Source organism: Tympanuchus pallidicinctus, unplaced genomic scaffold (assembly GCF_026119805.1).
Source record: "Tympanuchus pallidicinctus isolate F22 unplaced genomic scaffold, pur_lepc_1.0 scaffold5, whole genome shotgun sequence".
Classification (NCBI taxonomy): domain Eukaryota; kingdom Metazoa; phylum Chordata; class Aves; order Galliformes; family Phasianidae; genus Tympanuchus; species Tympanuchus pallidicinctus.
The window spans coordinates 31,815,952-31,839,159 of record NW_026294769.1 but is presented as its reverse complement, the minus strand read 5'-3'; the positions used below and the strand labels follow the sequence as shown (position 1 = coordinate 31,839,159).

Sequence of the window (23,208 nt, the reverse complement as noted above, 5' to 3'; positions counted from 1 at the left end):
CTATAGTACAAAAATAAACAGTATTTTAAATTGCTTCTCTGAAAAATTCTTCTTTGACTGCATGTAAATTAGTTATTTAAACTTATGAGTGCTGCTTCACATCTAAATAAAATATGGAGTTACACATTGCATTTCCAATTTGTCATGTACTTAGCAATCCGTTCTGGGGGGAGGATAGAAGAGGTATTTTTGATACGTCTGTCACTTTTGATAACTTAATTTGAAACTTATATCTCAGGGGAATAGTGATACAAGGCAGGTAAATACATTAAAACAAAATGACAATTGAGTTTTTATATTGAGTGCGTTAAACTGATGTTCATCTGAAATGGTGGGTGTTAAGAACTTGCTAATGACTAAATTTCTTGTATTTTTTGAAAATATTCTTCTGAATTACCCTGGTTTCTGTTTACGTTTCTATCCTTTCCTATTTCTTTTTTTTTTCTCCCTCTCTTTTTTTTTTTTCGTTCTCTCTTCTGGTTTGTTGCCAACTCTGTCTGTCCCCCAGCACCTACTGATGAGCACCTCTCAGAAAAAAAGGCATGGCAAACATTTAGACAAACCCTGTCCAATGTAAAAGTAGTAAAAATATCTACCCAATGAGATAGTAAGTACTTTCTCTAAAATGTACTGTCTTTTACAAATATACTACAGGGTTGCAGCAGAAATGATTGAAAAAAGAGATGATTTAACTTTCTGAAAAATGGTGATTTGAATATCTTATATGATTCTAGGAAGGAGGAATAAAAGTTCAACTGCCAGGTTCTTTTAGGCAGAAGAAGAGTCAGTTGCATAAAACTCAGAAGTCTTAACCTATGTCTTATTTTACTGATTAATTTATCACATTTCCTTGCCTACTATTTTTTTTTTTTTAACGTATTAGGTATCATTGACCTGATGAAAAGCAGCTAATGCATACATTTGGTGGGGGAGGGAGGGTAGCAGGAAGCGAAGCAGGTGGGGAAAGGTAAGTCAGAGATACGATACTCTTCTGAAAGCCTCCAGAAGAGCCCCTGTGCAGGGTGCTGAAGAAGGGCGATTGGCATGTCTCCTTAACACTGTTATCTCCTAAGGACAGCAGCATCTCCTAAAGAACACCATGCTGGAGACCCCTGGGCTGAGAAAGCAAATGAGGAGGGAAGAGCAGCTCGCTTTTATCTTGTTTAACTTGGCTACCTGAATGGTAAACCTTTTTTCTGACTTGGCATGCTTTATAGATGTCACACTTAGGTTACTGACCACTCTGCTTGCGCCCTTTGGCTTTACGGGGTTTTAATTTCGGGAGGGCTTGAGGTTTTTCTTTTGCCCTTACTGAGGGCTTTTGGTGTGAAACTTTCTGTTTAGAAATGAATTCAAGTTACAAAAATAGTTACTTTAAAAAAAAAAGAAAGAAGGTATTCTTTACGCAAACCTGAATGAAAACGTAGGCCTACTAAATTTTAAATTCAGGTTTCTCTAAGCTAAAATCAGGTAATACTCAGTGTGCTGAAGTCACCCATAAAGGTTGCTGAAATTGTAGGTGTTAGATAAGCCGTCACAAGGAAACTACAACATCCCCACAGATTAAATAGAAGCACTGATCTTTGAAAGGGATCTCTTTTTTTTTTTCCCTCTTTTTAAAAAAATGAAGTTATTCCTTCAAAGTCTATTTTTCTCCCTATAATTTTGTATCCCACACGTGACTGCAGGAATGAAATTAGTGAGTGTTAGTTCCTAGAAAGATGAGAAGGAAAAGAATTATCTGCTGTATTTTACCCATCGATGCCCTTTTTAAAGAAAGCTTGTGTCTTGAAATATTTTGGCAAGCCCAGAGTGCCTCTCTAAGATGTTCCTTCTCTTTAAGCAAACCTAAGTCCTCTTTCTATCCCAGCTGAATTTACAATTGTGCCTCAATTGATGCAGAGTGTTGCAGGGCTGAGTAAATGTGGCTGTGTTTTAATGTGACTTGTTTTCTAATCATAAGTTCAAAGCTAAAGGATGTTTCCCGTGCAGAGGTGTGAGGGTGTGCTGTACTGCTGAGTGGGGGAGTGGTAGTGGACCAAAACAGAAATCTTAATAGGGACAACAGTTTAGAGAGAATTTGACATTTGGATCCCCTTCAGACCATAGCCTTTACATTTCTGTGTCTCTGTCAACTATTTGAATATTTACCCTCAGCCCCAACCAGCTTCTAAATTACATGGACTAGACTCTGAAGTCATTAGATTGTCTGCTGATTAGACTATAATCAATCCAGCATAAACAAAACCAGCAATTAGTATTGGCACGATTTCTCTGAACTTGACTTACTGTTCCAGTGTTGCCGATCCAAAGAACTTCTGAACAAGCTGATTTCAGGGACTCTGTTATTTTGCCCTCATCATTTCATAGGGAGGGAACAAGAAATTTGTGAAATTCCATTTGGCCCGAAAAGCAGAAACATCTGTTTGATGCATGAGTGGGTTGCTGGCTTGTATTTGGCCATCCAAAAAAGGGCAAAAATTAAGATATTGAACATAAAAGAATACTTGAAAAAGCAAATTACTGAGAGGATTTAAGATTAGAATCTTTGTATAATGCGGGCTATTTATAGTGTTCTCCTTAGACTTGACGATGCGTGCCCCCTGCTTCTTCATGTATTAATAAAAAAACAACAATAAAACAACAAAACCATTGCTAACCTGTAGTAATTTTCATTGAATTTAGCCACGCGTAGTGCTACTGACTGCCTCAATTAGCTTTAGAATTGGAGCAATGTTACCCCATCATATTTGGGGCCAGCATGAGTTTTATGGCCGTCACCATCTACTCAGGAACAGGTACCATCAGGTGTGACCATCTGAACAGCTACTTGTACAACTCACTTCCACAGAAGTGAAAACTTGTGACAGACACGTTCAGAGACAGAAAAACTGTGTTTGGTTCGGCTTGATGTTGTTTTCCCCAGCTGCTGCTAACTTGGTTAAGAAGGGAGCTGTCAGGATGGAGGCACTTTTCTAATGTGAGTGGGGTAACGCTATGCGCCATGAGCTAAGATGTCTGGAAAGGCTTTCTTCTGCTCTGTCATTCCTTCAGTCTAATTTACAGTGGGTTTAATAGCTCTTAATTTCTTTCTCCTGAAACAGGAGATTCAGTATGTTGAGACTCATGCATTTTGAAAGAGAAAAAGAAAAAAAAAAAACCAACCTTTTAAATACTTGTAAATGAGGAAAGGATCTAGAAGAACTGTTAACGTTTTACATAGACCACATGGATTTGTGGCTTTATCTTCATAAAACATTTTAAATAAGGTAGATGGAGTTGTGTTTCTGTTTTTAGATTGATGAAAATATAGTACAAATGCTGATACCTCAAGACAGACCTCTCGGCATCTTTTCCCAGATGTGTTTTAAGGTTTCCATTGATTCCTGTAGAGCTACTTGAGGTCAAAATCAGTCCTGGTAGGGAAAACACTTTATTTCCCTTAAATCAGAGACCTGACATGTATGTGTGCGTATGTAAATATTATCTTTCTCAGAAGGGACAACAAACAAATCAAAGATTTTGGCCTCCTTTATTTGATGCTGTGAAAAAGTAGATGTCTGTTTTCAAACATATTTTGCAGCACTGTTAGTAGAAAAGCATTCAGCTTTCTCAGTTGTTCTCTTCTGGAAAAGTCAGATAGCACATGTGAAGATTTTAAACGCTTTTAAATCAAAATGCAATTCTTGGCAAAGGATTCTGACAAAAAAAAAAAAAAGGCACATAAAGAGATGGCGAGGTTTGTTTTTGTTTTAACTTTTAGGCAACTTGGGTTCTATTTCACCTCAAGTATGAGCAATTATGCTAGTTTAGCAATTATTAGAGATGAAAGAAATTCTGTTAGATACAACTCCCCTAAACTTCAGTAGCTTCGGTTTTAGCTAGGATAATGATCAGGGAATACTTAGCCATATGCCTAGGGACTGCACTATAGCAAAAAAAAAGATAGGGCTGATCTTGGGGGTATCTTTATTACAACATGTTATAATTAACGTTTTAATTCTACCCTCCTGCTTTCCAAGAAATCTACTTTATGCTCTTCTGTCCTGTATATGCTTCTGCAAGTCTGCACAAAATCCCCTTCTTCTAGTACAAAGACCAGGACCATTGTCCCCCCCAGATTGACATTAGCCATTAACATTGTTGACACTTCCTTGTTTTGTTTTTGTTTGTTTGTTTATTTGCTTGTTTTTTTTCTTTTGCCTTCAAAGTCCATTAGTTTAAAAAAATTTTTTTTTTTCCCTCTATAGTGCGTTATTATTGAAGAAAGAATGCAGGAGATTTTTCCCCCCTTTTTTTATGATTTAGTCTAGGTTGTCCTTCTGTTGTGCATGCATGTGAGCCTTTTGGCTTTTCCTCTATCTGAATTGATGCTGCACAAGTTTTTTTTTTTGTGTGCAGTTGAATCTGTGTAATGTGTACTTGAAAGGGCTGTAGGATTGTTGCTCACTGATCCAGCACTATCAATGCCCAGTGGAATTTTAGATTTTTGGGGTGGATGTGTTTTCCTTGGTGTTATTTTCTTCCTCTTTTTTCTTATCATGGGAGCAAGGCAGAGAGGTGCTTTTTGAGTGTTTCATCTGATACTTTCACTTTTAAATGCAGGCACAGTTAGGTGAAATTGTTCTTTTTAAGGTTGGAGTTTTTATTCCTCTGAGCATTTTTTCTTAAGTCATTTGATAAGTCTGTTGATATAGTCACCCCCCTGCCCCTGCTGCCTTCTTTTCTGGTTTGACAAGTGCTTGTTATGATTCTTTAAAAGTGAAGGATCTGTAACTCCCATACTCTTCTTACAAATTTGAAAATGCCAGTCACAAGTTAAACAGCCCCGAGGCTGAAGCACAATGCCATTTTGCCCTAAGACATGTGGTCAGGATGCTGCTACCAAGAGAAGCAGTACTTCTCTCTTCCCAACCCCATTTTTAGAGGGGTGATAAAACGCAACAGGCTTTTTTGTTTTTCCTGCGCTACGTGAAATCCAAAATCTCTCCTAAGTTCTTGTGCAGACTCTCAGTGTTCTGCGTGAGTGTGGAAAAGGTAGAGCACTTTTCAATGTAAATGTCTTGGTTAACTTCACAGTAAATGGATTTTGAAAACAGCCTCTGAAAGGTATGACCTTACTAATGTTAGCTTATATTTTGCCAGGAAAATACGTATCAGGTGATGAAATCTCAGATAATTGAATTTTGGATTTTTGTTTTTTGTTCGCTCCTTTTGGTAGCCTATCTAGTTCAGCTTCCATTACTGACTCCTTAACTTCTTGAAAGGAACTTTAAAAACAAAAAGCCATGCTACCTGCTGTGTTGCTGGATCTTATGATGTGATGTAGTGAGTCATTGTCCTTGGGAAGACCAGGCTGCGCTTTGATCAACAAAACTTTCTCTGGCACTGAGTTGTGATGACTGTCTGGAAAAGAAAACAGCCAAGTGAATTCCTAAACTTGACAGTGGCAGTAGGAAGGGGGTGGGGAGATGGGGAAGTTAATTATTTTCCACCTCCAAAGAATACAATTGCAAGGAAGGAACTTTCTGATTCACGGGTTCCAGGACAACAGGATGTCAAGATCCATGCTGATGTAACATTTTTGCTCTGAAGATGGGAGGAGGAAACAGATTGCCATTGGTCTATGAGTGTGACTGCTGAAAAGGGGTTGGATGTAATGATTTCTGTAGGACTAGGTTGTAGGATAAGATTCACTACGCCCTTTTTCAAATGAATCTGTTGAGTAGAGGACTCACCAGGTAGAAACGTAAATCAACAAAGAAAGCTCTGAAGGACAGACCCAAACATAGGGATTGGCTGCTGCAGTACTTGGTTTTCATATGACTGGCTGCCTAGTGGCATTAGCACCTTGCATCAGGTACTTAGATTCTTTGTACAGTTCTCAGGCAGGTTAGGAGCTTATGGATGTTGGTGAGTAGGAAATGCATTATGCAGACAGCATGAAGTACGCAGAAAGAATAGTGTATCTTACCTCCTCTCATCCTAGATGTGGATACATTAGCACGTGTGACTACCTTGTCATCAGCAGTCACTGCTCTGGCCCTGCTGTTGGAAACGGGGAACAGGTTGTTCTTTTTCTCCCAGAACAGAATGAACTGGGGAGCTGTGCTTCTGCTCTTCTTTTCCCCCTGACTGAGGAGTTATTTACTCTGCTAGAATGTGAGAGATGAGGGTTCTGTTCTGTGCTTTGGCTGGGGGTGTTTGAATCTGTTGTCTCCTGGGGAGTATATCAGTCATTATGCAGCAAAGTGTGGCCCTTCTTGCCAGTGACATTCTCCTCCTCAAAAGTGTAATTGAATGCTTGTTGAAGAAAAGAGGTAAGAAGGAGTGCTCACACACATCTGATGGTTTGAGTACCCACGTAGGAAGAAGAGACCTAGGTCCTGGTCTGCCAACTACTTACTGTAGTATTTTTTCTAATGAGTTATTTCAGAGAAATTAGAACTGGAATCCAGGTGTCCTGTTTCGCAGGTGAGTGCCCTGACCACAAGGATGTAGTATCACGCTAATTCTCCTTCATTTTTGTTCAGTGAATATTGTAGATGAGGTACAACAGCTTCAGTAGCAATGAATGAGCACACAGCAAGTCTCAGGGTAAGTGGTTTTTGTTCTAGGAAGCTCATGACAAGAATTTAAATCCTTATGGTAAAGAAGAAAGTTGAGCATGTGCCACCCACATCCTGGCTGAGTGATCTAAACAGTGGGTGTGGGCAAGAGGGGGAAAGGAAGAGATACTGAAACTCACATGTTTTCTGCTAGCATCTTGTAGCAACCAAGCAGACTCTCAAAAAAACCCTGTAAGAATGCATCCACGTCCAAGGAAAGCGGGACTTGATATTTTACAAGCCAGCTGTGGTGGGGCTTTGGTTTAATTTCAGCACTGAGCTGCACAGTGCTGAGAAAGCCCGGAAGATAAAAAACCATTGGTACTGCCTGACCTGAGTGGTGACTGAGCAGACCTTGTGGCAATTTAGATGCAGGGTCCCCTCACTAGTTTTTTGGGCTTCTAAGCTCATTTGTGGAATATAGACTGAAGTGGTGACCTAGATGCTAAAAAGTCATCTGTAACAGAGCTGAAATTTTGAAGGATTAAAAACAAGTCTACAAAATCATGGTTCAAAACAGATTCGTATCTCTGGTAAATCAGGGATAATCTAAATTGAAAGGGGTGTGTTTTGACTCAATACGTGACATTACAAAGTGGATTCAAAGCGAAAAGCTGTCTTTTTCTTTGACATTATTAGAATGGTGTCACATGGTCCCAACTCCTCAGACCAAGTTCCTCATTTTCAGATGTCGTTGCCAACTGCAGTAACCTTGATTGTAGGTCCTCATATTCCTTCCTTCGATCTTCTGTTTTCAGACTTGTGTAATGTTGGCTAAACTGAAGTTCTGTGATCCGTGCACCAGTTTGATTCAGATTGCTTTTTCTTGTGGAGCTTAGGCTTCTGCAGACAGTTTAATGAATTTCCTGTTTTCTAAGCACAGTTGAAAATGCAGGCCCATAGAAACAGTGCAAATTCTTAATTATGTCCCTTTGAGAGAGGAGAGTAAGAAAGCTTAAGTGATACGTATCTTCAGTGTACAGAAAGAAAATGCTCTTGCAGTGTTCCTGTTAAGTACTGGGTTTGGTAACTGAAGTTTATCTTAGTGCCTTTCCTCAAAGGGACTGGTTGTCCACAGGCACTTTACCAGAAATGAAGGTCGAGCGCTCAGTTTAAAACAGGCAGAACAGCTGAACATCCTTACCCTAGAACTAAGAGTTGAGTTGCAGAGGCTCCCTCTTGCTTTGCCAAGACTCATCGTGGTCCCAGATTTGCCTTGGATGTCTGTAATTGTCTGTTACACTGCATAGTACAAAGTCTTAGGGGTATCTGGAATTTACTGGTGGTTTTTAAAATCTTTAAGACTCTTTGGAGAAAAGTATCTTGGAAAAGGTAACATACTATTTAAAGTTTACCTTAAGTAACAAAAATATGAATATATGTAGGCGTAGCCTGTTTTCTACAAGATATCTAGGGAAGCAAAATTAGTAGTCTGTGCAGGATTAATCCTTCCTATCTCTGTCATCTAGAAAAAGATATCCCCTGTCCCCAGCTTTTGGTAGGATTCTCCTTCTGCTGCAGGAAGGAGTGCCTTCTGTCTAATCGGACCACAGTGTGTAAAACTGGGTGTCCTCAGCTGTCACATTTGGATACTGTCAGTGTGGAGATCAAGGGTGCAAAGACTATCCAAAGGATTTCTTAAGAATAGTTTCTTTCCAATTAAGTTTATCATTTTTATGCTTGTGTGCTGCCTAGGAAAATATTTTAGCAGAACAATGATATTTTCCAACCATTCTTGTCCAATTGGGAACTCCTAATTTAGTCTTTATACAAGAACGACATAGGGAGGAAGAAGAAAAAAGCAGGAAAGGAGAGGAAAAAAAAAGCTGGATGTTGAGATGGGCTAGAGAGAAGGTGCAAGAAGAATCCTTCCTGTAACAGGAATCTCTTGGAGAAAGAAAGTAATTTCTCAATACGAAGAGGACTTAGTTACATTGCAGGGATGGTGGGAACAAGTGGAAAAGGGGTATCATAACAAGAAGGAAAACAAATCAGAAACGTTCATGTATGTGATTAATAGGATTCATGTACAACTGTGGGCATGCGCACTGAGCTAATTTTCAGTAGAGTTCTGGAATGCAGATATTTGAAATGTTAATATGCAAATGTCTCTTTTTTTTTCTCCCTAGCTCTTCTCACACTGTGCACATGGGGTACGTGCACACACAGGAGCTAAAATAGCAATTGAGTTGCTGGGCAGTAGCTGGTAAATGTGTGCTGACACTGGCTATTACTGCTCACTACTTTCTTGGTAGTTCTGAAGTTTTTTGAATGCTGGTTTTCTTTACAGAACATTATGAAGCAGCCTGAGATGATTGTAAACTTCCAGGGTTCATTCTCTGAATTGCTGCATAGTGGTGGTGTGAGTGTGAGCTGATGTGCTGGCAGGATGAGTTGAAAGGCTGAGCCCTAAAGCAGCAGTGCCCAGGGAGGACAGAAGGCAGAGCAAGGTGTAGCCTGAGCAGGTGATATGTTGGCATCTGATCTGGCATTAATGCCACTCTTTAGCTGCCTTAATTTCAGTTTGTATCTTGATCAAACCCTTAAGGAGTTCTTTTTCTACAGCATGTTACTGCGAAGTATGAAACATCTTCAAAAGCTATTGAATTTAATAGAGTCAGAGGATGCTCAGCACCTCCTGTAACTGACTCTTAAATTTGCCTTCTGCCTATGTGATTAATCTATTTAATCATCTTTAATATCCACCTGGACACGGCATGAATGTCCTTTTTTTTTTTTTTAATGTATGGAGGAAAGAGAAGAAAAGAGTGATACTTCCAGGAATTACAGTAATTTGTAGGTAGTGAAATAACAGTACACAGGCTTTATTTCTGTTCTGTCTGGGTAACTCAGTAAATTGTGTATTGATTATGCTAATGCAGCTGGTGTCTCTATTACTTGTCTGCAGAAATTATTCAAACATGTAGATAGAAGAGGCACTTGGCAAAGTTTCTGTCCTAGAAAAAGGCTTTTGTGCAGAATGGCTTTAAATTGAGTTACTGGTCGTATGCTAATGGCAATGTATGGATCAGGTATTGAATTATAGGAAATGCTAAGTGCAAGTTAAAAATATATATTCCAAACTTCTTATCTCTGGCAGTTTTGGTTGCTATATTAGGTTTATTTTCACATCTCTCAAGGAATGTGTTTTAGGAAGGATAAAATCAATAGCGGTCTGTTTTTATGGTTTATTTTGGAATATGTGGCTTCTCCTGCTTTGTTTGACAAAGAGGCTCAGATATTCAGGGCAGGGTTTTTTTTGCTTTTCTTTTTTTTTTTCTTTTTTAAATTTATTAACCCACCTAGACTAGAAGAAAATAGGCTTTTTTTCAATTATCTTTTGCTTTTATTTCATTATGGTTTGTAATAGCTCTGAAGCTATAAATCTTAGCCAGGGTTCTCCAAAAGGCTTCCCTTTCGCTGAAAATGTCCCTTTTCACATTTCTAATTTTATCCATTTCTTTGCCATACAAGATTTTTCCCAGGCATCAACCAGAAATGACTTGTGCTCTTCCTTAGAGTGCTGAAGCTACAGATTAACTCTTCAGAGAGGGGTTAGGCAGTGGAATGTGAGTGAGGTTCTACAAACTAGAAAACCTGGGTATATTTTGTACTAATTGATGGGCAAACTATTTGTCCTGTGAAGAAACTGTAAGGAGAAGGGATGAAATCCTCCCTGATCATCTGGTGTTGCTGTGGAGCAGTCAGGAGATTAACTCCATTTTTAGGACCGCTATATGAATATCCCAGAGGTTTTCCTCGCAGAACTGTCTTCGATAGTACTACTTACATATATATTTACTTCAAAAGGTGGAATTGGTCTCAGTATGGATGTTCCCTAGCACAAGCATGAGAGATGCTCTGAGGTGAAGCACAGTTTGCCTTGGGCACCGGCTGTACCAGGCAGAAGTGTCCTAACCTTTCACATCAATGCAGCTTCTGTTTAGAGATGCATATTTGCAAGGAAATTTTAGAAACTGGTATCTGTCCAAGCCACATGCTTTTCTAATAGGAGATGGAGTTGACATGCTGGAATTCTATTTTCCTCTGTTGAGACAAACAAAAAAAGAAATCAGCAACCAACTCACTCTCAAGAAATGTGATGTCACAGTTGTGTTGATCTGGGCTTTTTAGAAATTTTAGTATTTGGGTTTCTCGGTTGTTTTGTTTTTCAAAAGCTGCACTGGGAAGATATGTGGTAGGGATTTGATGTTTTGTTTTAAGAGATAAGTCAATCAAAAAGAATTTCAACGGCTAACAAAATAAGTGACCTGTGGTCACAAATGCATAATTGTACAGGCAAGGAATATTACTACTTTCACGACATCATTATTTCATGTGGATTTGGAAGAGCTACTGAGCAGTAGCATCACTCAGGGTCTGGATTCATAAGCTATTGTTCTGGTTTCCTGAGGCCTCTCCTTTTAGTGGTATTCTATCACGTTGTTATCTAGAGTTTATCTTTTCTTATGCCAAGATGTGCTAAATGCTGTGCTGAAGATGGCACCCGTATGCACAATTACAGTCCTAGATTATCACTAATTTTGACGTTTGAATTAATACCAGTGCATACATGCTACTGTTTTATTTTCATATAATGCTTATGGTTTGTTTGTTATGTTTTGTTTTTATTTACATTTCATGCTAGTGTTAGAGAAAGATTTTTGCTTAGCAGAGTTCATAGTGCATCACTGTGTAAATTTTGCTTAAAGTTACCTTTTTCTCCTGAAGAAAATTGTTTACTTCAGGCACCGTAACATCCCCTAAACATGAAGATCACAGGTAGGTGAGTTTAGCAGTGGTCAGTGGCTGAAATAGTACTGAACATTTCAGAATCTAGTTGTGGAGGGGTATAAATCAGGGGAATTTGTCTGCTGCTGTCAGCTGAAGCTTTCCTGCTGCAGCATACCCAGATGTTGGAAGAATGGCCTTGGTTAAAGCAAAGGCTATTGAGGTGCCCTTTGGTAGATGAGTTGTGTTAATGGTGAGGTTTCCCTTATTCTGTGGATTTTGTGGGGTGGCTTTTTAAATTTTAAATGAGGTTTAATTTGCCTGACAGTTGAATATTAGCAAGTCTTTTTGCCATGGCTGCTGTGACCTATGTGGTTCTTTGGGGATTCAAATTTCTTTAGGAAGATTGAACAACAGCTTAGAAAGATGCTAACCACTACATTGCTTGTTCTGATGCTTGTTTCCCTTTTTTAGTGTGGTAAAGACATTGCAGACAACCTCCGCTGAAAGCAAACCTCAGCATCACTCTGAATTTTCAGATCTCATAATAGTGGGGAAGTTTTATAGAATCATAGAATGGCCTGGGTTGAAAAGGACCCCAAAGATCATCTAGTTTCATGATCTCTAACCAGTTGGTTTCACAAGGCATACAGTGGCATAGTTTCGTACAATAGAAGTGGTCATGGGAGCAATTTGTTAGGCAGCATCCACATTTGTTTTATTTCCATTTTAAGATCTAACTGTATTGGTGCAGCTGTGAGCCAAACATGTGTCAGCATGCACCCTTCCTGCAGCCAGTGAGGGTCTAGTGCTGTTGGGAGAATTCAGTACATGAAAATCGAAAGGACCAACTCTTGTATTTTGGTTTGCCAACATTTAAGTGGAGATCCACTTTAAATAAGCAGAGCTTGTTTTCTTCTGGGCAAGCGGTGCTTGGGTTTGAAGTTTCCCACTTGAGTCAGTTCTTCAGAAGTTCGTGTTTGGGCACCACCTCAGTCCCTTCTGGAGACGTGAAAATGGTAGAGCTCCTAAATGACCTTTTTGGGCTGAGTTCAGAGTTGAGATGTGTTGTGGCACAGGATTTCACTGATAGCTAACAGCTATGCCTGGCACCCGAGCTGCGGCTGATCAGTAGGTACTCATAGCCTCAATGGGTTTCCTCTCGGGGCATGGAGCACAGTTCTTGAGATCGTTTTTTTGGGTGTAAATCCAAGCTGGTGGTGGGCATGATTAGGGGCAGGCAGGACTACTGCTTCACGGGTTTTGCTGGGGGCTTTGAGGGCATCGCAAAAGGTTGTGGGTGTTTATTTTTCTTAATTGTACACTAGTTGTATTCATTATTTTTCTTCCTGTATAAATAAACCTTACTGATCCGTGCTGCCTTAGTGACAAATCTCTGTTTAGCTTAGCTTTTATTTGACCACGTGTCCCTTGAAGCTCTCCTTTTCCTGAGTTGCTCCCCTTGCTCCTTTTGTCTGACCAGTTTCCGTCGCCTTTGAGGGCTGCTGGGTGACTGCTTTTGCATGACAAAGAGAAACACGCTGCGTTGTTGCGGCCCAAGTTGTGGTGGTTTTGTGGCTGCAAAACGCAAGCTCAAGTGAAAGTCAGCTCATCAATTCTTATTTTGTGAAATATTTTGCATACTCTGGGGCTTGGGGAAACTTTATCAGGTCTCTGATGTGAGAGGAGTGTGCATACTAGCCACAACTCCGGGGCAGAGAGAGAGCTTGTTTAGAGTCCTTCATGATATTGAACTGGACTCTTTCTTATGTATTTTGAGTTTCTGGTATCCTAAGAGTGTCCTCATGAAAATTGGTGTTTTTTTCTAGAAACCCAGATTCTAGAAACAACCAATTGTATGAAGCCTTGGGGTTGGCGGAGGAGGAAAAGAGGTACTTGTGGAGTGTGTATGCATATTTCTTCTTTTGAATATGTGCTTAGATTTAAATGTCTTGCACTCTGTTATCCCAGGGACCAGGAAAAGGTCTCTAAAGCTTTGGATTTTAACTCAGTTGCATGATTATTTGTTGAGGCCTGAATTCTTGAAAGTGGAAATGCTGTAGAAGTGCAATCTTTCCCTTTTCAGCTTTTTCCCCTGTGGAGGGAGAAAGAATTCTTTTCTCTCTGCTGCTCCCTAACTCAAAGACCTCAGTCTGTTGGAGAATAAAAGGGAAACGGTTCTGCCTTCCCTTGCTTTGACTTTGGAGAGTCAATCTTACTTAGGCATCATATCAGAGCATACCAGAACAGCTCTAATTTTTTCAAAATAGCAGCAGAATGGCTCTTGTTAGGTTCACTTTGGCCCAACAAGTTCTGAATAGTGAATCTGACAAGAATTGTATTGTTTTTAGTTCTACTGCTCTGGAAAGCTGTGAGCCAAGGGAAAGATGCTGGCATGGTGTATACAGTAAAACAGCATGGGGTTAGTTCTCCTTTGCAAGGCTGTCTGCACTGCTGAGATGCTTGCTACTGAATATAGGATTATTATTATTTTTTTAAAAGCTTATGTATGAATTAGTGCACACCTCTCCCGTCTGCCAGGAGCAGGCTTTCTCTTATCCGTGCCGAATGAGTGAGGAGAATCTTAAAGCCCAGAATTATTCCCTCATTTGCTTCCATAATCAAATACAGCAGAGTGCACTGAAGACATCCTAGTGGAAATTCGTTTCCTTTTTTTAAGGCATGAAACCTATTTGGTCTCTCTGCTCTCCAACATGTAGCTTCCCTATAGCAGCGTATTCTGTGTGCACTTTGCAGTGGTCCTGTATCAGCTTTTCTTGGCTGTGTTGTACAAGCATCGCTGGCTTTCAAAACTGAAGCTGGTGTAAAGGTGCTTGAAACCCTTCAGCTATCTGGCTAACATGTTTTGTTTTGTTTTGTTTTTGTTTTGTTCACCTTTTTTCTGACAGTAGAAGAAAATGAAACAGAGGACCTGCAGGCAGGTGTGGGACACACAGCCGCACAGACTGGTAATGCCGAATTCCTTCATTAGTGTTTGATTACTGTTTGACAACAGTGTGAGGAATTTTTATATCGCGGTGATTTTGCAGAGCCTGTATTCCTCCTCCTTGGTTTGAACCTAGAATTTATTTTAGGAGCTTGCGATGGAAAATGGTATTTCTCTCCTCCTCGTTTTTCAGTTCCTAAGAATTAAAAATTCTTTCTCTGGTAGCTCAAGACAATGATGATGAGATGCTTCTGAAGATCCAGCATGGTTTTCTTTTTGTTGCTGCCAGAAATAATCCTCTTCTGCAGCCCCCACATGAACCCCCACCCAGTGCCATTTCAGATGAACTTGAATATTCATTCAAAACTATTTTCATGTTTGTAAAATATGTGGATAAGAGCCATTTCCTTTCTTTTATTTATTTGTATAATTTCTTACCAGTTAGGTAAGACCAGGTACCAGATCCCTGGATCCTTTGTTTGAAGTCCTATTGAAGAAGGGTGGACAAAACTGCTGTTTGAGTCAGGACCATGGGGAAATGTTTCATTAATAATTGTGGAGAAATAGTTGTTAATTCTCTGTAACAATGAGGACTCTTTAATTTTCTAAATTTCATTTGATTCTGAGAATTCAAAGAGAACATGGTATTCAAGCAGTCTTTGTTACTGGTTTACAGAAGTTTATCTGAAGAGCAGGAGTGCCTCTTCTGAGCAGTCTCATTCATTCAGGTGAGGTCACCTTTTGGAGCAAGGGATGATCAAAGGTGATCAGAGGGCTGGAGCACCTCCCCTACGAAGACAGAATGAGGGAGTTGGGCTTGTTCAGCCTGGAGAAAAGAAGGCTGCAGGGTGACCTCATTGCAGCATTTCAGTACCTAAAGGGAGCCTACAAACAGGAGGGGAATCAACTCTTTACAAGGGTAGATAATAGCAGGACAAGGGGAAATGGTTTTAAGTTGAAGGAGGGAAGATTTAGGTTGGATGTCAGGGGGAAGTTCTTTACAGAGAGAGTGGTGAGGTGCTGGAACAGGCTGCCCAGAGAGGTTGTGGATGCCCCGTCCTGGAGGTGTTCAAGGCCAGGCTGGATGGGGCCCTGGCCAGCCCTGGGCCCTGGGTATTAATTGGGCAGGTTGGTGGCCCCGCAGGGGTGTTGGAGCTTGATGATCCTTGAGTTCCCTTCCAACCCGGGCCATTCTGTGATTCTGCATGTTCCTAGAAGGCCACCGATCTCAGAGTAGGTACCTTGCTTGAGGACAGTCGAGATCATTGCTTACAGGAAGGTGAAGAATGCAGTTATTTTTGTGGTCAGCTGGGACACTTTGTATTTCCGTTGTGTTTGCATCCTATGGGTTTTTGTTCTGTGTCTTTCCTAGGTTCTAGTAGCTGTCTGCAAAAAACACTTTGTTTAAAAAATGAGAGTTGTCTGCTTCGTTTTGAGGGGTAACATCTCAAATTCTTCTGAATGTACTTAATTCTCCACTTAGCTATGTGTAAACTTGGGTGGGGGGATTGGGAAATAAAATGCATGCTTGTACTCCTACAAAGACACCGATTTGAAGAAATAGAGAACTGTGAAAGCAGAGATCAATATGACAAGGAATGGTTACTTTTCTGTGTTGTTTGTTTATTGGTTGTTTTTTTTTTTTTTGCTTAACATAATTCTCAATAGTTACATTGTCTCACAAGTTATTTATTTCCCATCCCGTCCAGTGCTGTTCTCTGTCTGTTTCTAGGTGAGATTTAACATTCTGTTTTTCTCCGTAGCAAGAATGTAATGCCGATGTTAAAAACAAAACCCCTTCTGATAGAGCGAGCAGTACAGAAGGCCCACTTTGTATACGCACTGCCAGAAGTTTTTATAGTAATACTTTGTATCTACACTCTGGCTCTAACCATTAAATGTGCTTTTTATAGAGTACCAAGTTATAAATGTAGTGCAGCTACGGCATATTAATCTTACTGCAGAAATTTAATGAGGCAGTTGTTTTGCGATGGACACTATTGGGAGCAGAGAGCGACGGAGTTTTACTTTACCACTGAGCTGAAGAAATATTCCTTGCCTGGTAATAATTATAGCCACATGATCTTAGTTTTCCTTTCTTTTGCCAGCACTTTTCCATGCAGAAGTGGCTTGGAAGGAGGTCCACTGCAAGGCAGGGAAATGGGTTGGAAAGTGGGCTGTTTTCTTGGTAGCTTGACGTTTAGCTATGGATCCTCATAGCACAGGCAGAAGTATGTAAGATAAGTTTCAAGAATACAGTTAGTCTTTGCCAGTCCACCAAGATGGCTTTTAGATATTCATTACTTTTACTTGACTTTTATATGGGTTATAAAAAGTAAATGTGGTGAAACCTCATTTTTACATAGACAGAATAGAATTTCTGCTGGTTGGCCTGAAACCGCTCCCATACTTGAAATTAATTGAAGTCCATGGCTTTATTGCCTCCAACACTTCTAAGCCAATGTGATTTTTCATTTTCCTCCAAGTTGCAGTTTTATTAGACCAAGTTACAGCAATAACATCCCTTATGAGGAGGAGGAGGAAGGGATAGGGAGAACCACCTGCCAGGGAACACAGTAATGAGAAAATCATACTTCTTTTAATTTCCATTTATAAATAATGTTAACATAATCAGTAACAGAATACAACTGTTCTTTTTCTTCTTCTTTTTTTTTCTTAAGTGCCTAATAGGCTGAATTTATTTCTGTTCCAAAAATACAACCCTTCTTTCCATACCAGATAATTTTGAATGATATCTGCAGATGGAGCTGGTGTGTGTATTGTTGCTGATGCGTGTTAAAAATTTTCAGTGGGTCTCTGAAATGGGAAAGGGAAGCCTCTGGAAATGACAGTGGTGTTTGCAGATATTGGGAAAGGTAATCCTATTGTCAAGCCAATCTTTGTTGAGGGACTTGTCTGCAGTAGTTGGAGATATCGGGGAGAAAGAAATGTGAGGGATGACTGACACCCTAAAGTCCATGTGTGAACGTGAGCTTTAAACAGGAGGTTACACAGGAAGTACAGGTGACTGCACATTGCACTTCTAACATGCCTTTAATTCTAGAGTTTCAAAATAGGAGCAGGAGTAAGGCAGCTTATCCTCAGGTTAAGTAATCATTTAGGGTTAGAACAGCTCTTGATAGAAGCCATTTATTGTTGTAGCAAAAAAGAGTCCATTCACTAAGCATCTCTCTTTAAATACCACCTTCTTTCTGAGGTGACAACTTTTCATGGGAGCGAATCACGTTGGAAATGCATTCATGGAGAGGAGCTGAGACTGCTGGAACTCGTTTCACAAAGCTGTCGCAGGCTAAACTTGAACCTACGTCCCAGAGGGTCCCACTTAAGTGTTGACCTAAAAACAAATGTGCCAGTTGGCTAGAGCATGTATTCTGAAGTCACAGCAGAAGGGAATAAGCTTGACTGACTTCTGTCCCTGTAGAGTTTATATCTGCAAATGCAGAAGGAGAAGCAAAACATTTATTAGACTTAAAATGATTCTAATTTTAATAACTGGTCTCTAAGTAGGAAGCTTTAAATGGATTGATTCTACAGGCTTTTGTGCACTAAAGGGTGCGTGTGCATACGTGTGTGTGTGTGTGTGCTGCTGAATTCCTGTAAAGTGCAAGTGCTTCTGAATAATAAGTCTGGAGAATTCCCTCCCCTCCCTTTTCTTTCCTTCGGCATTGTACTTAAAGCAGAGTCAGACACTATCCTTATTTTAAAACAAACAGGTCTGTAAACTTTATGTGCAGCATTTAAATACTCATGTTAAAATTCAAACCCAGTGCCTACATTTCCCTGAGTGCTGTCAGTTTTATGAGATGAAACTTGGAGCTTGAGCTGAACAACTAATAGCATGCGATGTGCACATGCAGCCTTCCAACAAGTGCTTAATGATGTTGGGTCAGTTTGCAACAGTTAAGGCAATTATTTCTTTTTCTGAGCTGCTAAGAACTCAGTGATGTTCTAAGGACTTTTTATTAAAGTTGCAAAATATCTTGGAAAAATAAGTGACAGTGTGCGTTATTTAGATTCATTAAGAGCATTTTAAGAATAACAACCAACTACCAACAAAATACCATCCAACCTATGTGCTTGATTAGCTTTGATTTGTGGAAGTGCAGGCTGCTCCTTTACTTGGAAGCTGCTGCTCAAGTTGAATTTTTTTGCTTGCAAGAGCCTTGTGAATGTCACACAAAGGTTGTGCTCTGGCTGCACAGCAAATATGTTTTTGCCTTCATAATGTGTTTTTTATTTTTTAAAATTAATCTGGTTTTCCTCTGTAATATAACTCCTTTAAAAATAAATTCCACCCTTTACCCCTGTCAAAGAAATTCCTCGGTTTTGATCACGAGCCACATAGCATGAGGAAGGCTTCCTGACATGGGCCTTTTCCAGTATGTGCCGTGGGTCTCTCTGCATCTGAACAGCTCAAGGCAGGGGTGCAGCAGCGTGACCTGAAGGATGTAGGCAGATGGGGAGAGCCCTGACCCTTGTGGGGGACATCAGAATGCCCACACTGCACACCGGGCAGACTGGGGATGGCTGTGTCTGCATCCCTGCGGGGAGCTGGCAGAAGACTTTTAGAGTAGAATCCCCCTCCTTCTCCTCACCTTATCCCTGTTCTAATATGAATGTAGTGGTAGCACGTTATGGTTACTCTGTTCTCTTCTAACTGTGTGTGATCCTAAGCCGTTGGACCACTCACTGAAGTGGGTCCACAGCCACCATTGTGCTATCACTGTGGACACAGAGCCAGCTAGCCTCTCACTTGGCTGAAGGATGGAACATCTTAACACGCACTTGCACAACCCCCTGTCATTATGTGAGTTTATCCTTGTTTGTTAAAATGACTCATCTCAGTCTCAGCTCTCAAATAAAAGGAAAAATGAGGTGGCCAAAAAGGAGAAGGGAAGAGTGGTGAAACACTTGCATTCCTTTTGTTGGAATGTACACAACCATTTTTCTTCTGCCTTTCACTTGTTGTACTGTGGTTCCCAAGGAAAAACAAAGTTAAGTGCCAGCTTGCTTTATTAGGGAAGGCAGATGGTTTTATTTCTGTCTTTGAAGGAAGCTTTTAGTGAAGTGGGCGAAAAGTCAGGAGCAGTTAAAGCTACTCTGTTCCTCAGAGGAGGAAAAGTCCTAGATTTTGTTATCTCACTTTGCGTTGGTCAGCAGCAGGACTGAGGCAATGCAGTGAATTGTGTGGCTTCTCTGTGGAGGGCGTAGGGATGAATGAGAACATTTCTTCTGGTTTAGGAGCTTCAGCTGGGTTCAAAACTGCTACTGTGAGTCTGGAACTGTTCTGCTCTCCTCTAAATACTTGTTAACGTGTCAAACAGGCAAAGTTCTGCTTGTGCACCATTTGGGTTTTACAATAGTTTCCAGTTTTCCATGATCCGGCAAATTGAGGAACTTTGGGTTTGTCTGAAGTCATAAACAAGTTCAAAGCATAGATAAAAGTTTTGACCCAGGGTCTCATCTTTCTGGGGCATTGTTTGTCTCAGGCAGCACAGTGATGGAGTGTTGGAATGGGCTGTGAAATAGAGATTAATTTTGTCTTTATGTAGATCAGGTGTGTTAGTCTCTTAATTCTGGTAGCTTCCTGTGAAATGCTGTAGTTACCAGTGAAAAGAAGCTCCTGCACACATTGATTTGATTTTTTTGTTCTAATTGAAAACTAATTGCATAGGTGATTTATCCTTTCTTATAATGATCAAAGCAGCTTCTATAGCTCTGATAAAATTGACAAACCTAACATTGAAGCATGGAAGAACTGCTCGAGTGAGAAATATGCATATGTGGGAACAGAAGAGAAATTTTCCTTTCATCGAGATTAGAAAAAAGATTAATGAATGAAACTCCTTTGCTTATTTAGCAATAAAATCTACAGCATTCTGCAGGCTTGTGCCAAATGTGTTTCTTCTCATCCTTACGATAAGAAGCCTATGATTTTTTTTTCCTTTCTTTAAAAGGTTCTCTGCTTAGATGCCTGAGGTCATGGTCTTGATTTTCTTTCAGACCCTAACTGTAAACTAGAAGACAAGACAGAAGATGGAGAAGTGTTAGACTGTAAGAAAAGGCCGGATGAAGGGGAGGAGTTGGAAGAAGAAGCTGTGCACAGCTGTGACAGCTGCCTCCAGGTGTTTGAGTCACTGAGTGATATCACAGAACACAAGATTAATCAATGTCAACTGACAGGTAAACAATACTTCTCACTTTATGGCTTCTTCCATTATTCTGTTTCTGATTCCTGTTTTCTGCTTCTGATCTCCCTCTTCTTTTCTCAGCTGTTCTACTCTTGCATTTGAATGCTTAGAGGTGAGACCTTAATAAATATGTTCTAGGGCAGTGTTATACTGTAAATAAGGCACTATAAATGTCCTTCATACTGAAGGGTGTACAGATAATTACTGCATTGTCACTGTACTTAAAGTATGCTTTAGCTGTCTGTGTCCCTGGTTCATACTGTCTTCTTTAACTTTCCATGTTTGCTTATATGAATATTTTCCTCAGTTACTTGTGAACACAAGAGGGTTTGTAAATGAGGTTTAAGTCTGGTTACATAACAGAGGAGTCTACATAGCGCTGTGTTGTAGGTCTGGGCTGGATATTGCTTTAGTTTACTATGATAAATACAAATGTCTCTAAATGACTGTTCATTAATCAGTAACTGAAAGTTACTATCAAACAAACTGATAGAATGAAAATGAAATCCTAGTCTTAGTCATGGAGCAAAAGTGAGTGCTGATCAAATACAGCTGAGCTGAATTCAGTTGAGTGAATGAACCTGTAGCTGAGCTGAATTCCCCTCTGAAATGACTGTATACAGGCCTCTCATGTAGACATCATGTGAAGTCTGCTGAAGTAGTTTTGCTTTTTAGATTTAGTAGCTCTTTCAATGGTACATGCTGTAAGTTCAAGTAGATCAACAGAAGAATGTTCATAACAGAAGGACACATTTTTTTATTAGATGAAACTTTAGTTTTGCCCTCTACAGTGTAAAATGTATTTCTTGTGAAATACTATTATGATAAAACCTTTTCATTATTAGAACACTGTAAATAAGGAAAGACGTGCTTCCCATTTGGGAATGCTTTAAGAGAGCGTGTGCATGCTCATGTTTGGAGAACTTTCTAGGTTATTTTGGTTCCAGTAGATCCATAGGGCTGGGTCATGAGAGGATGACTTAAAGTGGCAGCGCTGCTCTTGAGGGTGAAGTACAAGAAGGAGGTGATCAGAAGACGAATAAGTGGGCAGGAGCTGATGGGAGGAGAAGTGTGTACTTTTGTTAGTATAGTTCTTTGCCTTTTCTTGCTTTTAAAATGTTATAACTTCAGATACAGTCAGCTTAATTATGCTCTAATCGCTTCTACAAACTTCTGGAATGCGTTTCTCTACATTGCTGATGGTTTCAGTCAGTATGGATGTTCTCCTTGGACTTTAAAATACTCTTGACGTTTTCATATCCTTTTGTTAATACCTTTATTCTTTCTTTTGCTCTGTTTTGAAAAATGGGTGGTTTCAGCTTGTCTCTTCTTTCCCTTTGAGGAGGCCTTCCCATTGCCCCCTGTCCACCATTCAGATCGCACTTATTCATCCCTGTGTTTTTCACTTTGATGTGATATATCAGTTTCTCCTTTCAAGTTAGTTAGTTACTGCTCTTCCTATATACCAAAAATTGGATTCCTTCTTCTAATTGGGTTCTCTGCTTTAATTCTGCAGTCAGAATTCTGTGACAATTCCTTGCACAGTTGAACTGGGAAACTGAAGAAAAAAGGGGAGAAGGAGAACAATATGTAGGAAGAAGTCTGGAATGCTGGTCCTGAAAACATCCATTCTTGCTCAGAATTGCAGTGTTAAATGAGAGTGAAAACAAGAACACTAGATTAGTCACTTTGGGGTGAACATGTAAAGGCAGGAAAATATGTATGGTATCAAAGAATGGGGGATTGAAAATTAATCTAGAAGAAAATTAAGTCCCTAAAAATATATTTGCCTCTCTTTTAAGTAAACTTGTGTTAGTGAATGAGTAGAGATCAGATTATTGGAAAGCTGATGAAGGAATAAAAGCCTGAACTGTGGATGCTTCTGGGATACCAAGTTGACAAAAAGCCAATTTTTCTCAGTTTCCAAAAATAAATATTCAACATACACCTTTAAGTAGAGAGAAATGTCTGCATGGAATGGCCAAAGCTGATGTTTCCATCTTTCTCCAGCAAAAAAATATTAAACAGGTGGCTAATGACATGAATTCAGTCCAGGATCTGAAATTGCATGTATGACCTAATAATAAGAATTACATTTATAATAAATCTCATCCTTTTAGGTAGTTGTTTGTTTGTTTTTAGTTAATCAGTGACAAACACTTGCCAGACAAGCAGCTTACCTTTTTTCTTCTGAAGCACAGTAAATATTTGACAAAATAAAGCATGCTTCTCGAATTTTAGGCAAGCTCTTTAGATTTTGACTTTCTCTTGGACTTCACTGGCCTTTGGGTGCCATGCTCAGATGAAAAGCTTTTGAAAAAAGTGCTACCATGAAAGGGGTTGTACATCCTTTTCTCATCACAGTCTTTCTGAAGCAAGAGGATGTTACATTATTGCTCTGGTTCTCTCCCTTTGGAGAATGTCCTATGAAACTAGCAGAAACTGAGCTATTTTTCAGTTGCTAATTTCTAAAGAAAGTCAAAAGGTTTACTAAAATTGCCTGTGTCATATGTGGAAGAGGGCAGATTGCATCATCTGTCCTGAAGTATGATCTTTGCATTGTGGACCTTGTCTCAGAGACTGAAGAGTCACCTAGACTGTTTAGAAAGTTTCCTCTTTATTTAAAAATGCCAGGGCTGTCAGCCTCCTAAGTTTGTAGAGCTTCAGAATTCAGATATGAGCTTTGAGTTTTCAAATGGCTGAGCAAGAA

General features: G+C 39.8%; 1 protein-coding gene across 6 annotated transcripts in view; it reads left to right on the top strand.

Annotated features, from left to right (window-relative positions):
* Window positions 1-23,208, top strand: part of ZNF521 (zinc finger protein 521) — a 236,607-nt gene that overhangs the window by 8,973 nt on the left and 204,426 nt on the right. For 3 of the 6 annotated variants that reach the window (XM_052703677.1, XM_052703674.1, XM_052703676.1), the window contains one exon: window positions 20,311-20,490. Coding sequence is in view for 5 of the 6 variants with exons in the window: in XM_052703674.1 (XP_052559634.1) it covers window positions 20,311-20,490 (180 nt within the window). In the remaining variant the exon portion in view is untranslated. Of the gene's footprint in view, window positions 1-13,168; window positions 13,232-14,248; window positions 14,309-20,310; window positions 20,491-23,208 lie in introns of all 6 variants that reach the window. The other 3 variants (XM_052703672.1, XM_052703675.1, XM_052703673.1) reach the window with 2 other exon arrangements.